The following is a 17,723-nucleotide window of genomic DNA, read 5'->3' as shown; positions in this document are numbered from 1 at the left end:
TGGTCCACCTATGAAATTGGTCCATTGCCATTATGGAATATTTGCATATTAATGTTATGCTGCCCCAAAAAAGGAAGTTGGGAGCATGTATAAATAAAGATAAATTCAGTCAAAAAGATCAGAACAGTGTAATAAAGCAAGTTGGTTAAAATCCATGTTTATTCTAATAAGGAGGAACAGTTGGATAATTTCGTACAAGGCTATAACATTTTAAATAACCAGAAATGACCATGACAGATTTAGCAAAAAAACAATTGAATACTATTTTGATGGATCTCCAAACATTCCTGTTTCTTGTGCTAATGTGCTGATGCTACTCCAGTCGTGTTTCTAGCCAGCCTGAAGATTCAGATTTCGTAGGAATGGTGGGTGGGTCTTCTTTGGGAATGACTGGATTTGTGAGGCATCTTCCCCTACACTCTACTCCTCATTCCCCTAATATCACTTGCCAGAGGGGTGAGTCCTTGTGGAAACATGGTGCTTCTCTGCCTCCTTCTCGTAGTTTTCTGATTGACGTATTTAAGTGTAGCCCAGACGACCTATCCAGCCTCTCCTCCCCTCCAAGCCCCGCCCCTTCACTCCTTCTTTTCAGGCTTGTCCTGGAAGAAGTCGTTGCAGGCCACAGTGAGCGCGCCCACCAGGATGACGAATTCTGTGAAGTCCACCTCACCGTCATTGTTGGCGTCCAGGTCCTTCATCACTTTGTCCACTGCGTCCTTGTCCTGGGCATTCTGGGGATGGATGGGCAGAGCTGGGCTGTGAGTGTGCCAGTGAGTGATGAATGATGTGCATTGGTGCGTATTAGCATTAGCCTGTGTGCCCCATGTTAATACGCTTGTGTGTCTGTGAGGTCACTCACCCCCAGGTAGTTGCCCAGCTCCGCCGTGAGGAGCTCCTTCAGCTCTCCCCTGCTCAGGGTTAACTTGTCCCCCTCATTCCCTGAGTACTTGTGGAAAGTCTGGATCATCAGCTGCATTGCATTCTCCAGGCTGGTGGTGGGCTCTGTGCTGGACATGCTGGGCAGGAGTTTGGGAGGAACGATGCAGACAATACAATGAAAATCAAATGCAGCTATGGACACTCGCGGATGATCCTGTCATCGATGATCATGCAGCAAGTAAAAGTGGTGGCGTTGCTTACTGGGCCTGATCAAACCCTATCTGTAACTTACTGATGCCTGACCACACAGCTACTTAGCTAACCAAACTTAAATGATCAAGCATATTAACAATAAAATATTGTATTTCTTTTATTCTTCAACTATCCATAAAACATCTCCTTCTAGTCACAGGGACCTGTGCTAAAAAATACTACAGCTGGGTTTGAAATGCAGTCATCATGTAATAAATGAAGAAAAGCATCGTCTCTAATGGTGACATTTTTTGTGTGCACCAGGAAAAAAAACAGTATCCTCACTATCAAATGATTATGAAGAAGAGAACCAGAAATACAACTGTAGACACCTTTCATGTTTCACAACCTTGACACCACTGGATGTATGCTGTTGTCAATGTGTTAGTCGTTGTCATGGTAATCCCAAATTCACAACGCTTTGTTGTCCCTGCCAAGTTTCCTAGGAAGCTTTTAAGAGTTTTTTTAAAATACTTTCTATTCCCAAACACACACAATGGAGAAAGAGGAATAGTACAGGCAAGACACTAACAGTATGCCACACAATGACAACAAGGGCAGCAAATAAACATAATACAACCTACTGCAATGCCCTTAAAGAATATTAAGGAACTGCACCAAGAATAATAAAAAAAACACAATCGTCACTTGTACCTTCTTTTAATAGTTTATATTTCATAGATTCGTATGAAAAATACATTAAGTGTAACCCAGGGATTAACTTCAAAACCAGTTAAAGGATTCTGTCGTGTGTGTTCAGCTAAACACTTAAGCTTGGTTCATGGCTTTCAGCATGTCTCAGCTTTACTTTGACAGCTGTTGGTTTCTCTACCTCAGTATTAGAAAAAAACAGTAAGGAAAAGAAATAGAAATTCTTGCATCGGCAGAAAAGGTTAAAAGCCCGTGGAGGATGGGGACCGCTGCCCCCTCGAGTTCTTACCTGGTTGGTGAGGGAGCAATGCCTTTGTTTGTCGCAGAGAGAGCGAGAGAGAGAGAGAGAGAGGAAGACTGATGAAGGGGAGATTCTGTCTGTGGCTTAAATATCAACTCCCCCCCCACCTCGCCTCACCCTCCAAATCTCCATTACCATCCCCACTTGTCCTTTCCCCCTGGTCTACCTTTCTCCTTCTGGTGACGCAACAACCCAACTGAGACACACTGGGGGTCATGTATCAGGTGGGGGAATGTCCTGGGCATTTTCCTGCTCCTTCATTACCTCATTATTAGGCATGTGGCGATGTGACCCCGGCTCTGTCCACTGAAGCTGGGAAGGTGAAGCCAACACCATGGTGTTCTGGTTGGGCGAAGACTTTAGCTCTGGTGGAAGCATGCCAGGGCATTTTGTCTGCATTTGTGAGAACCAGTGTACCAGTGTTGTGGCCTACATAGAGCTACAGAGCTACCCTACAAACACTGGAACAGCTCTGCAGTGCAGCAGCCTACTAAATGGTACTCGACTACACTAAGGTGACCTTTACAGTGAGGATGTACACTTACAGATACACTACATGTATCTTTATCCTTGAATTCAGAACGATTAATTGCCACAGGTGTATTAAATCAAGCACTTAGTCATGCAGTCAGGTTTACAGACATTTGTGAAAGAATGGGTCACTCTGAAGAACTCTGAATTCAAGCGTGGTAATGTCAGAGGATACCACTCTTGCAATAATTCAGTTCATGAAATATCTTCCCAGCTAGATATTCCACAGTCAATTGTTAAGTGGTATTATTGAAAAGTGGAAGCATTTAGGGAACAACATAAACTCAGCCATGAAGTGGCAGAGCACATAAAGTAAGTGCAGGATTGCCAAGTGCTGAGGTGCATAGTGTGTAGAAGGTGCCAATTCTCTGTTGACTCAATAACAGAGTCCAAACTTCCTTTGACATTAACCCCAGCACAAAAACTGTGTGTTGGGAGCTTCATGGAATGGGCTTCCATGGTGGAGCATTTGCATGCAAGCCTCACATCACCAAGCACAGGCGTCAGGTGAAGTGATGCAAAGCTCACCACCACTGGACTCAGGAGCAGTAGAAATGTGTTCAATGGAGTGATGAGTCATGTTACTCTGTCTGGCAGTCTGATGGACGAGTCTGGGTTTGGCAGATGCCAGGAGAACAATACTGTACCTGGCTGACTGCATTGTGCCAACTGTAATGTTTGGTGGAGGAAGGATATTGGTATGGGGTTGTTTTTCAGGGGTTGGGCTACACGTCTTAGTTCCAGTGAAAGTAACTCTTAAAACTCAAGACATTTTGGACAATTATATGCTTCCAACTTTGTGGGAGCAGTTTGGGGAAGGCCCTTTTCTGTTCTATAATTGACTGTGCCCCAGTGCACAAAACAAGATCCATAAAGACATGGTTGGGTGACTTTGATATGGAAGAAACTGACTGGCCCACACAGAGCCATGACCTCAACCCAACAAACACTGTTAGGATAAACTATGGAGATTGTGAGGCAGGTCTTCATGTCCAGCATTAGAACCTGACCTCACAAATGCTCTTCAGGATGAGTGGGCAAAACTTCCCACACACTCCATAGACTTATAGAGAGCCTTCCCTGCTGTTATAGCTGCAAAGGGGGGACCAACTCCATATTGAGGTCTATGGTTTTAAAATTGGATGCCATAAAATTTCCTGTAGGTGTAAAGGTTAGGTGTCCCAATATTTTTGTCCATATAGTATATGTTCACTTGCAGGAACATGCTGAGAATGTGGTTGCCAAATGGGCAAGACAGAGATATTAAAAGCAGCAAGTGTTTAAAGAAACTAAAAAGCTTGTATACATTTACCTGTTTGAGAATCCCAGCTTGAGAAAGTGATGTGTTCCATACTGGGGCTAAGTGGAACATACCAGACTCGTTCTTCAGTGTCCTCCAGGACCTATGTTACTCAGATGAGCTCAGCTGGTCCATGTCAGCAATTCAGATTTGCTATTTCCTCACAACAACAATCATATTGTGTCATTAAATATGAGACCTTTGTAAGGTTCTGAGTAAGTGAAGCATCCTGATGCAGACCCACCATGCATCATCGGTGCAAACACAACCCTCCATAGTGTCACTCATACAGCATTATATTGCATGCAATCATACACAGGGATGCACAGCATACATACTGTATTATTATGCTCTTTAATGCATACAACGTTCTCTCTGGTGTAACCCTTATCCTTCCAACTGCTCATTCAGAACAGAACCACCATGGGCCTGGAGGCTATCCCAGGAGGGGTAGAGGACTCTATGGAAATGCGCAAGACCATCACAGTGCAAACACTCACATATGACCGCCAGTTCAGAAACCAATTTGCCTTAACACATTTATTTGGTCTTAGGGAAAACACCGAAGTAGCTGGAGGACACCCACAGAAACAGGGAGTAAATGCAAAGCACAGCTGTGGAATCAGGGCCCAAATGCTGTCGCCTATCCCAGGACGTGTGACATGTGCCAACCCAAAATTTCAGCTATCATTGCTTCAGATTCAAAGTAATATGACACAAATATCTGCCAATGCTGAGAGTCTTTTTTGTTAGAAAGCCTCACATGTACATATAGCAATTGCATATTTAATTTGCCATGCAGCCCTCTATTGGGTACGCAGCAGGAATATAGGCAGGTGCTGAATTAGCCCGTCCCACTAATCGAAGTGAAATTATAATTCTGTTTAATGAGCAGCATCATTAGTACACTTAAACAGGAAAATAAAGAAGGATAAAGTTATTTCAATTGTTTATTTCCCTGGCAGATGCTTTACAGCAACACAACTTAAAACGTCATTATTTTACATGTATCCATTTTCACAGGAAGCAGTCTGTGTGTGGTGCCTTTCACATACATGGGAGAAGCCCACCGTGTTTCCGGGATTTACACTGCCTAACGCTACCTCTACATACACAGTATTGTGATGAAGTGCCAGCAGGGGCATCGAGGCGTAAGGTGGGCACACCAGCCAGTGCAGTGGGGCTGTCCTGGTCACACACACCCCCACCACCCACGCCAGGCCTCCAGGTGTCCAGGGCACTAGCTTTCTGGTGTTCATTCCATCTCGCCTTTAAATAATTTACCCCCGTTCCTTACATGGATGGGATGTCATACACCTGATATTCCAAGTCTTTATCTGTTGCTAATTGAAAGGCATTTAAAAAGTGTGCAAAGAGTAGACTGTCGTGTAAATGTGTGCACAGGTACCGAACACTAATGCTGTCAGCATGTGGATGCAGCCACACGGGTATTAAATACTAGTGCTGCCAGGATGCTGCAGTATCCATACAAGTATTAAATACTAGTGCTGTCAGCATGCTGCAGTATCCATGCAAGTATTAAATACTAGTGCTGTCAGCATGCTGCAGCATCCGTACAGCTATTAAATACCAGTGCTGTCACCTGACGATGTAGCCATACAATTATCAAAAACTACAGCTGTCAGCATGTTAATGTACCTGTACAGGTGTTAAATGTTCATCCTTCCAGGAGTTGGGTAACATTGTGTGGTAAGGAGAGCTGGGTCGTGTCTCAGTATAATGTTCATAATAGAATAAGGGCATTACTGTAAAAATTACAGAATAGTTTAAAAAAAAAAAAAAAAAGTGAGTTAAGAACATACAAGCATGCAAGTTTAAGTCATAGCAAAGAGATGGATTAAGCATATATTAATGTTATGCACAATGCTGTAGTGTATGTTTGCTAAATGGTTTGTGTTATGGTTAGAAAGGATTGCTAATTGTAGTGTCATAGTGAATATATGATGGCATATACTGTAGTGTTATATGAGTGCACTCGTATGATCGTAATTGAGGACAGTAGTGGCGTGTGCTTATGACCTGGCGATGTCACATGGTGTATGCTGGTGTGAATGGTGTGAAGGTGCAGTCACATGGTGTACATGGTGTGAGGGTGAGGTCACATGGTGTGAGGGTGCGGTCACATGGTGGGTGTGTATGGTGTGAGGGTGCAGTCACATGGAGTGTGCTAACAGAGTGTTATGCTGTGCATGGATAAAGCCAGTTGAGGGAATCTATGATGCTTCTTCTTGCTCTCCTTCTGCTGCTGGTGTCTCCTTGGTGGTGGTGCGTTGGTCGCTCAGATTGCTAGCAAGGTAGCCCACCAGGGTCAGGTATTCCTGGAAACCGACCTTGCCGTCTGCATCGCTATCCAGCCCTTGGCGCATCTCCTTAATGGCGTCCTTGCTGTCCGTGTCCTGAGAAGGGCAAAAGATGAGTTTTTGGCCTCAGTACAGCACCCTAATAGCTCCTGTCAATATCAGTACCAGATACACATAGACCAGGACTCCAGTTTTCAAATACACTGTCAACCAAATTCATTTTAAATTTTTTTTATGCCGTACTTGTTTTGATTTACAAACAAATTCAGCTCTATTAGGACTTCCGAGTTCATACTAGTTACCAAAAAACAGCTCCAGATTGTTTTGATACTCCTTGCTAATAAAATTCAGCCTTAGGATTTAGAATTCAATATAAAGAGTGGTCGCCAACACATTTTTTAAATAAGCTGTGATTCAGTGCTATCTAGTATGGATACAGTGCCACTGCATATAAAGCAAGCGTTCATTCCTCGCAGTGTGAATGGTGGTTTCTTCAGTGAATGGCAATGTTACCCCAGCAGTGGCAGTCTTCTTAAGCTTGCTTTTGATCACGATTTAGCACTAATAACATTCATTGAGCAGAAACTGCAGTCACCGTCATGATGTTGCTCAGCTTATTCTTCACAAGGTTCTGGAAGTCCTTCTCTCCCAGGCTGTCTTTGCCCTTGGCTGATTTTAGGTAGACGCTCACCAACGTCTTAATGGCGGATTCCATCTCTCTCTCTCTGTGTCCCAAAGGTGAAAAAGAGGGAATGAGGTGGGAGTGAGACCAATCTGTCACCTTGGATAACAGCACTAGTGTTGGGTAAAGTAAATCTGAATCAACACTGATGCTGATACCCCAGAATGTGCACATGTGAGGGGAGCTCTATTGGCAAATATATAAACAAACTTGCAGTATTAGAAGAAAGGTATAATGTGGGAGAGTAAATAATGTAAGCAGTGTGTCTGTAAGTGGCGGCGATGGGGGGGGGGGGGGGGGGGGGTTGGCTGGGTGTGATGTGAGAATGCTGCAGAGGGTGCGAGAGGAGAGCCTCCTGACAGAAATAGAGACATCGCCTGTTATACAGAATGCAAGGTCTGATCTTTGATAGGTTATTTGATCAGCTGGGGGTGTTCATGTTACTGCAGTATCTGCCACCAACCTGCCACTCTCCCGCAAACACAGTCAAACGGCCTCACACACACTCTGCACCACACCTAGATGTCACACAGGTTTTTAATCCAAAGAGACTCCTCATTCTTCTTTTCATTTTATTTTTTACATTTTTACACAAACCAGATTATAGAACTAAATATGTTAATAGGGAAAAAAAAAACAAATTACCCATAGAACACTTCACTGCACTTGAACCAATAACCTTCAGGTGAAAAGTGTGCATTCTAAGCACTCAAATATCATCCAGCTGAAAGGGAAGCCTTCATTCTAGCATGATTTCTCTGTGGAAACATTTCTATCCAACATTGCTAATTATGACGAGGGAGCTTTTTAATTACTGTTTTAACGGTCATTTGCTATCTTAACCGTCTGCTGTTGTTCCCAAGAACAAAATGTCACTGTGCCTTTGCTGATTGGCTAGATCAGGCTGATTTCGACAGTATTTGCTGAGAAAGTAGGCAGCCTATTTGTTAGAGAGGTGAGGCAGCCACCCAGTGAGGCAAGGCTGCACACAAATTCACAGGTACGCCCAATACCGGGTGTGACTCACTTCCTTATTAACAGTGTATTTGCCTGTCATATCTGGGCCTGTATTATCTGTCCTCTGTAGGTTTTTAAGTGAGCAGTAGTAGGATGTCTTGTCTATCTTATCGATGGACTAATTATCCATTACCACGCTAACAGCAAATAGCGTTTCAGCAGTCATATATCTCTGAGCCATCAGATAACTTGTCCCTATAACCGTTTCATCACTCTGACCAATAGATCACCAGCTCGTTCATTTGAAGTAAAAGAAAAAACAATATAGCAAATTGTTATATGAATAGACTGGCGGTGTCCATTTTCCTTCTACCTTTTAAGATACCCAGAGTTCGGTTACCGTGAGGAATGAATGTGATATGTACCCTACCGGAGCGAAAACAATACCGGCGCTCGTATACCATAAAACATTAACAGAGGAACAAGTTAGGCAGATATATTAACTGCACTAAATTGGTCTACATTTTTAATTCGGTTTTTTTCGAGAAGTTTCAAGGAAGGCGATACACGCAGCGGTGCACATAATATTGATCACTGTCAACAACACAAGGCTCGGTGCTTAATGCCAGAACGCGCTTCATGTCGGGCTGCTCCGAACAGAGGCCATTAAAAGGGTGTGTTATGGTGCGGTCTGTTACGGCATTGTATAGTGTTGGGCCAAGCAATATACACACGTTTATATATATCCCTTTTACACTGTACGCTATTATATTAACATAGGCCTATATAGACCCGTAATACATGATTACTACATAAGTCATATTTATGCTGCATATCTTTCTAAAATGCACTTTCGTTACAAAAGAAAAAAAACTTTCAAAAGCAGACAACAGCCTCCCGTGATTTGTCACAAATTACCAAACTTACGTTAACATAATCTTATTATTAGACGCAGTCCATAAACGTTTCGTTGCATCTTGATTTCATTCAGTAATGTATCTTAAACTTACGAATCGAGTTGCGTGTTCTTGATGGATTTTAGTAGAGGTTAGTTATATGACAGAAAAAACTTACCCTATAAATATGACCGACAACGATCGGGAAAAACGATGCAATTTAAAATACTTTTAGAGCTACTTTCTGCCTTCCCTTCTCTCCCGTTTCCCTCCCTGGAATGGAGCAACTTGCCAGGCTAGACGCCCTTAGGAATTTCTTCCGCGATTTCGTTATTCCTCTAACTTTTCTCCGACAAGTCATAAGGGCGTGTACCTGGAAGAGTGAAAAGCAGAAGAAAATAAAATGACACACAGAGATCTTATCTTTTTTAACATGGGCCGCACAACCGCTTTGAAAATGTTGTCTTTATTGTGTGTATGATTACAAAGCCGATTGTTTAGGACAAGGGCCCGTAAAGTGTAGTTTTAAACTTTTGTTAAGTAAGTTGGAATGTTCAACGGGCTGATAGGACCCAACGGATAGAAGGCAAGGACTGTAAGGAGAGAGGCATGTCAATACAGGCTGCAGTGGGATAGGACAGACAGCTAACCCTTTCTTTTCCAAAAAAAAAATAGAAAAAAGCTTTAGTCTGCACAATGCTTCTGAATTATGAAAAATTATAGTGCTGATGTCAGTGAGCTGGATTTCCATGCAATTCTCATGGTTTCGGAAGGTTTGTGAAATTATTCTTCCACCATAATGTATTTATCCAGAATTTATAACAAATCCCTCAGTGTTCATTTACTGGTTGTAAGGTGTGTGTTACACTGATACTGACATTATGTGACAGCATGCAGTCCTCTGTAAGAAGGAAGTGGGGGAGGGGACTAATTACTTAATACAGTGGTGCTGCGGTTCAGTTGTAATTGCAGTATTGGAAATTTTATGTTGACTTTATTTACATCTATCCTGCTATATAAAAGGATGAAATCCTAAGTTTTAATTCTGCTTTTAAGGTATATAAATGTGTGTAATGACAGAAGTTTGGCAAACGCAACCTGCTGTCAAGCTCTCCTGGCTGGTGCCCTGTCAGTGTGTTCAGACCAGGGTTCAAGAGCAGTCGTCAGACATATCACACTGCACATTGCAGCTCTCAGCAGCTCCTCAGCATGGCTGTAAGGGACACGTCTGCTGACAAGAGCAGTGTGATTAAAACCCAAGTCCTGTATTTACCCAGGACCAAATCTGCACACAGCTTAAGGGACTGACACATAAAACACTGCATCTTAATAAAAGACTTAATCTAAAAAATACTTACTAACCACCACAGTTTCTTTCTGTCAAGCATTTTCTCTATATGAGTGATTTATTATGGGTGGGTGTGGCAGTAATAAAGCAACTCTGTGTTTATGCTTCTTTAATTACAGGTTTTTTGTTATAAGCAATTTGGCCGTTGCAGTCTGACTAACGTGTCCTGTTGGGTGAAATCGTATTGAAATTTCAAGTAAACTAGCCTGTTTATAAGCTTGCCTTTGTTACTCTCACATACACTAATGTCAGAATAGTTATAGCTGGCTTCCACCCTTTGTTGCCTGAGACTGATGATGGCTTTTCCCTCACTGGGCTCAGACATTATCGTTTATAAAACAGCAAATTTCGTCGTAATGACTGAGGTACTGACCAAGTGGGCCGTTATTATTACTCCAGTTTCATGGTCTTTGCTGAGGGGACACATTTCACACTGGAACCCAACATGCCCAGAGGGGCCTGGGGTTGACACCTGTGCTCATAAGCCAATCTTAGACCTGAATAGCAGTGACAGGAAAAATTAAGCTTTCAAGCCTGTGGTGGACGGGGTTATTACACGCTGCCAAACTGCTTTAACTCCACTATCGATTCCAAATGGGAGGAAGCAGTCAGTGATTGACAGTGCATGATGTACTCATGCTGTGTTCCATTTACTTCAGATGTTGGAGCTGGGAATGACATCACACCCAAGTTAACCACATTCTAGTACAACTTGGAAAGCCATTTAGCAATATCAGGGACCTGTTTCAAAAAGCAGGATTTCTTGCTTAGCTGTATAATTTGTTGGATTTAAGGTACCTTAATGACCTTTATCTTTGTTCACTTATATTTAGCCCAGGCTACCTTAAATCCGACAAGTTATCCGGTTATGCAAGAAATCCTGCTTTCGGAAACATGCTGCATTTCCAGCCAGGTTCATTATTAGCCAATGTTAGCAATTTCAGTTGATAACAAGACATTGCACAGTATTTTGCATAAAAATATCACAACAACATGTCCACAGATAGCAGTTAGACAGTACAGTGAGTACGACTGATTTATTGAGCCACATATAAGACATTGGTGCTAATAAACAGTATATAACTACAGCTTTCATTTCTGTTGATAAAGGGTGCAGCCATCTTGAATTCTGAGGTTGGGGTTGCAGAGGTTTCTCTGACGTCCAAGTCAGAATTCCAACTTCAGTGGGCGTTCTAGTTGAAATTTCTGACTAGAAACTCAGAAATTCTGACTCCTGAGTTCAAATGGAACACAGCATCAGCCTCTGTGCTTTCTCAAGCTTGTGGTGGATTTGGTTATTACCTGCTGCCAATCACCAACTGCTTTAACTCCATTATTGATTACAGATGGCTGAAAGCAGTCAGTGATTGACAGTACATGCTGCACTCAGCTTCTGTGCCTTCCCAGGTTCTTTAATCACCCCTGAATGGTCTCCAGGCAGTGATAAGTTTTAGATGAAGTACATGTGCTGCGTTTAAGTTTAAGTTTAACTGAGCAAAGCCTCAGTTCACACTGGGCCAGGGAATAGGAATACAATGTTTCTCAGCTCCCTGCATAGTGAAGACTCAACTCACAGTGGCTGGAGGGGGGAGTGTCAGTCAAATATGCCGACTATGGGAGGGGGGATTCTACGTGAATTGTTGTATGATCATTTCTTATGACGAAAAGGGACAATTATTAAAATTTGAACCATGTTGTACCTGACCTGTAGTGCAAAGAGAAACTATTTATAGTGCAGTTCCAGCTAGCTTTGCTTTTCCACTGCAGAAGGGTCATCTTGGTAAAGGTGTTGCTGGATTTGGAGAGCGACAGTGATGTTTAACCAAAAACATGCTGATAACACTTTACCTGAGGGGACACAAATAATGTAGTATTATGCTGTTGTAAGAACATAAGAACATAAGAACTATACAAACGAGAGGAGGCCATTCGGCCCATCGAGCTCGCTTGGGGAGAACTTAACTAATAGCTCAGAGTTGTTAAAATCTTATCTAGCTCTGATTTAAAGGAACCCAAGGATTCAGCTTGCACTACGTTATCAGGAAGACTATTCCATACTCTGACTACACGCTGTGTAAAGAAGTGCTTCCTTAAATCCAGTTTGAAATGTTCTCCCGCTAATTTCCACCTATGGCCACGAGTTCTTGTATTTGAACTAATACTAATTTATGTGTATTAATTAACCACAAATGAAGTGTTAGTTACAAACTGATGTCATGTTTGTTCATTGTTAATGAAATGTCATGCATCATTTATCCCAAGCAGTTGCTATATTTGTTACTATATCTGTTAATTCTGTAGTCTGTAGTCCTTGCAGGAACTTCTGAAGGAAATACTAAGGAACAAGAAATGAATAACACAAATTAAATACTGATATCATCAACCAGGTTTGGTGCCAATGTGTTGGAGTTTACCCCATTGGATGAGAGGGTTCCCTCCCTTTGACTTCGTGTAGGAGGACGGATTCTGACAGTTCTCTGGGCGTAACCAAACACCATCCAGCCTTCTTGGAGGCCTTGGAGGGGGTGCTGGAAGACGCCCCTTCTGGGGACTCCATTATTCTACTGAGGCTTCCCTTAACGTAATCCAAGCGGTGATCAGTTATTAGGCTTCTGTGCTAAAAACATAAGACAATTACAAACGAGAGGAGGCCATTCGGCCATCAAGCTCATTCAGGGAGAACTTAACTAAAAGCTCAGAGTTGTTAAAATCTTATCTAGCTCTGATTTAAAAGAACCCAGGGTTTTAGCTTGCACTACACTAACAGGGAAGCTATTCCATACTCTAACTACACGCTGTGTAAAGAAGTGCTTTCTCAAATCTATTTTAAAATGTTCTACTAATTTCCACCTATATGGCCAAAGTTCTAGTATTTAATCTAATATTGAAGTAGCCATTTGGCTGAACAACATCCAGACCTGTTAGAATCTTATATACCTGGATCATGTCCTCCCTTAGTCTCCTTTGCTCGAGGCTGAACAGATTCATTTCAGCTAACCTCTCCTCATAAGACATTCCTCTAAGACCAGGAATCATTCTTTCATTCTTTCCAAGGCAGCAATGTCCTTTTTAAGGTATGGTGACCAAACCTGCACGCAATATTCTAGGTGGGGTCTTACCAAGGACTTGTATAATCTTAGCATCACCTCCCTTGACTTAAACTCCACACACCTAGAGATGTAACCCAGCATCCTATTGGCCTTTTTAATTGCTTCCCTACACTGGCAAGAATGGGACATGGAAGCATCAACACACACACCGAGGTCTTTCTCATAATCAGCTACCTTTATTTCAGTGGAACCCATAGAATATCTAATAATAATAATAATCCATACTATTGATCCCCGCGGGGAAATTGTCTTTATGCCTCCCTCAACTTGCTCTTTTTGTAGTAAGTTGTCTCTTCTGTACTTTATATTTCTGCTCCCTACATGGATTACCTTACATTTATCTACGTTAAATCTCATCTGCCAGCCCAGTCGCTATTAAAATCAAGATTCCATTGTAGCTGCTGTGCTGCTAGTTCAGTATCTGCTACACCACCCACCTTGGTGTCATCTGCAGATTTACCCAGTTTACTGTATGTATTGGTGTCAATATCATTAATGTAAATTAGGAACAATAGTGTTCCTAAAATTAAACCCTGCGTTACCCCACTATGAATGCAGGCCCACTGTGACATTGTGCCTCTAATAACTACCCGCTACTTCCTGTCTGTTAACGATCCAAGCTGTTACAATTCCTTGCAGATTTGAGCTTAAGCAAGAGGTGTTGGTGGGGGACAGCATCAAATCACAGTTTGCTCATAACAAACACCATGCTCAAATATAAGGGTGTTCATAAGTGCACTTGGCACCAGAACACCTTAGGCTACAGTTCAATGATTAGTTTTTTTATTGTATCATCGGATCTGCATCCATATGTTTTGGACACTTGGGTTAAAAGAGGAGCGGAGCTGTCAACTGATCACCACCTGATGGTAAGTTGGATCTGATGGAGGGGGAAAATTCTGGATAGACATGATAGGACCCAAAAGCATAGTGAGAGTGTGCTGGGAGCATCTGGCAGAGCCCCCTATCCGGGAGATCTTCAACTCACACCTCCGAAAGAACTTCTCTTCAACCATGAGGGAGTCTAACTCTGAGGCGGCGGTGAGCAGTTATGGTGGTAAGGTTGTGGGTGCTAATCACGGTGGCAATCCCTGAACCTGGTGGTGGATACCAGTGGTAAAGGGAGCTGTCTGGCTGAAGAAGGAGGTCTTCAGGGCTTGGATAGTTTGTGGGACTCTGAAAGTAGCGGTCAGATACTGACAGGCTAAGCGGAAAGCTGCTCTGGTGGTTGCTGAAGCAAAAACTCGGGTATAGGAGGAGTTTGGTAAAGCTATGGAGAAGGACTTTTGGTCCGCCTCAAAAAGGTTCTGGCAAACCATCAGGCAACTCAGGAGGGGGTGGCAGGGCTTCACCAATGCTATTTACAGGAGGGATGGAGAACAGTTGACCTCAACTGGAGATATTGACAGTGGAAGAAATATTTTGAGGATCTTCTAAATCCCACTGATATGCCTTCCTTGGAGGTAATAGAGTTGTAAGACTCAAATGATGACTTGCTCATATTTGGGTCCGACGTCACTGAAGTAGTCAAACAACTATTTGGTGGAAGGGCTCCGGGGGTGCATGAGATTCGCCCTAAGTTCTTGAAGAATCTTAATGTTGTGGGGCTGTCTTGGCTGACACACCTCTTCAACATTGGGTGGACATCGGGAACAGAGCATTTAGATTGGCAGACGAAGGTGGTGGTCCCAATCTTTAAGAAAGGGGACCAGAGGATGTGTTCCAACAATAGGGTGATCACACTGCTCAGCCTCCCTGATATGGTCTATGCCGTGGTACTGGAGAGGAGGGTCCACCAGTTGGTTGAACCTTGGATCCATGAGGAACAATGTGGATTCCGTGCTGGCCGTGGAAACACTTGATAATTTCTTCACCCTCACGAGGATACTGGAGAGTTCATGGAAGTTTGCCTATCTACTTAGGATGCCTCCTGGACAGCTCTTTGCAGAGGTGTTTTGGGCATGACCAACCGGGAGGAGGCCCTGGGGCAGACCCAGGACACACTGGAGAGATTGTATCTCTCAGCTGGCCTAGTAACACCATGGTATTCCCCCGGTGGGGCAGGAGGAGGTGGCTGGTGAGAGGGAGGTCTGGGCATTCCTACTTAGACTGCTGTCTTTGCAACCTGACCCTGGAGAAGTGGCAGAAAATGGATGGATGCAAACATGTTGAGTAGTGACTATATTTGTACTTCGATGGCAACTGAGTTATTACTAAGTATTACTAAGTACCCGAGTTTCTGAGACACTTGTTTACTGTTCACATGGTGCACATCATGATTTACTATGTGATAATTTTCAGTAGCATGTCTGTGAGAATCACCATGTTATGTTACCATCAAACGCTAGTGGAATTAGCATTTACTGGTGTCATTTTGCATTCCAAATCCATTGCCTTGAGCAGTTCTGTAGTACTTATTTAAGTAAGAGGCTGCGAATTTTCAAGTTACCAGAAATGCATCAATACATTGTGATGTGTGATATTATTACCAAAAATGATTAACATATAGAGTATGCCATTATTTCCTTCAGATTATCCACGCATATGTCTGGTATCTCCGTGCATTTCAACCAATCAGATGGTGGTGACACAACCAGCTTGGCTTGGTCACGCTTCCGTCATTTCAGCACAATTACAGCATGGGTATGACTCGCAATTGAAAACCGTGTTTTCGCAGTACAGCTTGGTTACGGCTCAGTTCTTGGTGTAGTGGAAAAGTACCATAAGAGTAAAAGAGTGTTCAGAACCTGTTGGAACCTACACCCCATGGGACAACTTTCAAAGATGAAAACCTTTTTGGAACATTGTGAATAATTTCATCTCATGTCAGAGATACAATGGTAACACAAATAGCAGCATATTCTGTGGTTCTGTTTTTTTCCTTGAGTTCAGCATGAAACTATTAACATCTAGATCTCCAGGATCATCAGCTCCGTGTGGTTTCCCAGAATCCCTGGTTTTGCACCACTGGTAAAAGTAAAACCTCAAGAGCACCTCTGCATGAAACTGACTAGACCTAGAGGCCAACAGCAATACTATACATTTTTTTAAGTTTTCAGCTGTATAAATTCAGGAAATTTCAAGGTCAAACTTAATGTCTTGCTGCAGGGTAATATACTCCATTCACTAATATACCTCAAAATTGCAACCAGCAAGTCATCAAGATCACTTTTTAAATCAAAATCATAAATGGGGCTAGAAGTGATAATGAATGTGGGTCATATGAGAACCATGGATGTTGTACCAAAGTGATATGTGTAGCTATTTGTTGCTGAGGGTTTAGAGTACTCAAAATAGGTGCTTTGTTACACAATTTATATAATAATGATTTATAAGTTTGTTTTATTCATGAACATGAGCAAAGAAGCCTGGGTTGCTAGCAGGGCTCACAGTCCTGTGTAATGATGTGGAGAACTGATCTCAAGGCTGAGACGGCTTTTCTATCCTTTTGTATCCCTCCAGCCTCCAGCGTTGGCTGAAACTATAAACATTGTAGCATTGACTTCAAATGCTTTGGAATCAAAGGCCCATTAGCACAAACTGTTAAAGCTGGTGGAATCCTATGGCTCACTGTTGTGAATCTCATTAAGCTGGGTGGAGCCTATTCTCCAGATGAGGTCCAGATGGCCACAGGGCTGCTGCAAAATGGCAAATTCTTTTATTATTGATTTTGCCCTTAGCCAAAACATTTTATATGTATCTAAAGGAGCACATTGCCAGAATCTACTGCCAGTGCACTTTCTGAGAATTACAGCATCACTGTAGTATAATATCGCATTTGTGGTCTGATTGGAATGGAAGCAGTGGAAAAAGAACAATTTTCATTTCAATAAGAGAGTCTTCCATCTACTTGTTCTTCTCTGGGTTGCCAGACTTTTCATTCCATTTATTATAAATATCTACCCAGCGCTGGTGAGAGCCTATAACTGATGCCACTAAAGACAGGACATAAGGCAGCGGACACCATGGATGGGATTACATATTATGTTTTTGAAAAGGCAAAAAAATGGGTTCTTGCATCTCCATTTACTACGTCTGCTGACTTCATATCATTATGTTGATTCTGTAAACATGTGCAACAAAGTGCACATAACAATCCCTAATGGTCATAAGTCAGACAATGTCAGCAGAACCATCCCAGTGAGATCAAGCCTTTCAATTTTGGTACATTCTGCAGTACCTCTATGGTCCACCAGAGGGGACTCTGGTTTTTCACTCTGGAGATTGTACAATGTTGTTGTCAATGTTATTGTCTATGCTTTCTTGTTCCTTGCTGCTCTTCTACCTCTTTCAGTCTCTGTGGTATCTTCCACTTCACCTTTTTATCTCTTGTCATCTGAGTTCATCCTTTATCACCAAACTTTTCTGTTTTTACCTTCTCTGCACTGGTTCCTCTTACCCTCTTACTACCCCCTGACCCCTGATCCTGACCCAGTCACTCCATCTGACCAGCTATTTCTATGATGGAATGAGGAAAAAGTAAAACAAAGGCAAA

At 42.5% G+C, this 17,723-nt stretch overlaps 2 protein-coding genes across 3 annotated transcripts; both read right to left on the bottom strand.

Moving 5' to 3' along the window:
* Positions 1-141: 141 nt before the first annotated feature.
* Positions 142-4,704, bottom strand: LOC111858201 (protein S100-Z-like). The gene is made up of 3 exons (XM_023839756.2): positions 2,072-4,704; positions 860-1,016; positions 142-731 (listed from the first exon to the last, which is right to left on the bottom strand). Exons 2-3 carry the CDS (start codon positions 1,013-1,015, stop codon positions 576-578), a joined length of 312 nt encoding a protein of 103 aa, XP_023695524.1. The 5' UTR covers position 1,016; positions 2,072-4,704; the 3' UTR covers positions 142-575.
* A 147-nt stretch (positions 4,705-4,851) lies between these two features.
* LOC111858204 (protein S100-A16) lies at positions 4,852-9,124 on the bottom strand. 2 transcript variants are annotated; one of them, XM_072705558.1, is made up of 3 exons: positions 8,949-9,124; positions 6,831-6,958; positions 4,852-6,331 (listed from the first exon to the last, which is right to left on the bottom strand). In XM_072705558.1, the coding sequence occupies exons 2-3, from the start codon at positions 6,948-6,950 to the stop codon at positions 6,149-6,151; spliced, it is 303 nt and encodes a 100-aa protein (XP_072561659.1). In that variant the 5' UTR covers positions 6,951-6,958; positions 8,949-9,124; the 3' UTR covers positions 4,852-6,148. The 2 variants fall into 2 exon arrangements, with proteins under 2 accessions (XP_072561659.1, XP_072561658.1); XM_072705557.1 differs by having other exon boundaries at positions 8,945-9,117.
* Between the last annotated feature and the right edge of the window lie 8,599 nt (positions 9,125-17,723).

The sequence above is a fragment of the Paramormyrops kingsleyae genome, chromosome 23 (genome assembly GCF_048594095.1).
Source record: "Paramormyrops kingsleyae isolate MSU_618 chromosome 23, PKINGS_0.4, whole genome shotgun sequence".
NCBI lineage: Eukaryota > Metazoa > Chordata > Actinopteri > Osteoglossiformes > Mormyridae > Paramormyrops > Paramormyrops kingsleyae.
The sequence above is the reverse complement of the archived record's forward strand: the minus strand, read 5'-3'. Positions and strand labels throughout refer to the sequence as shown.

Excerpts from the sequence above, each read along its gene's own strand:
- LOC111858201 (XM_023839756.2), bottom strand. The coding sequence starts at position 1,015 with ATGTCCAGCACAGAGCCCACCACCAGCCTGGAGAATGCAATGCAGCTG. Across the intron at positions 732-859 it reads AGCTGGGCAACTACCTGGGG|AATGCCCAGGACAAGGACGC; the intron begins GTGAGTGACCTC and ends ATCCATCCCCAG.
- LOC111858204 (XM_072705558.1), bottom strand. The coding sequence starts at position 6,950 with ATGGAATCCGCCATTAAGACGTTGGTGAGCGTCTACCTAAAATCAGCC. Across the intron at positions 6,332-6,830 it reads AGCTGAGCAACATCATGACG|GACACGGACAGCAAGGACGC; the intron begins GTGACTGCAGTT and ends TGCCCTTCTCAG.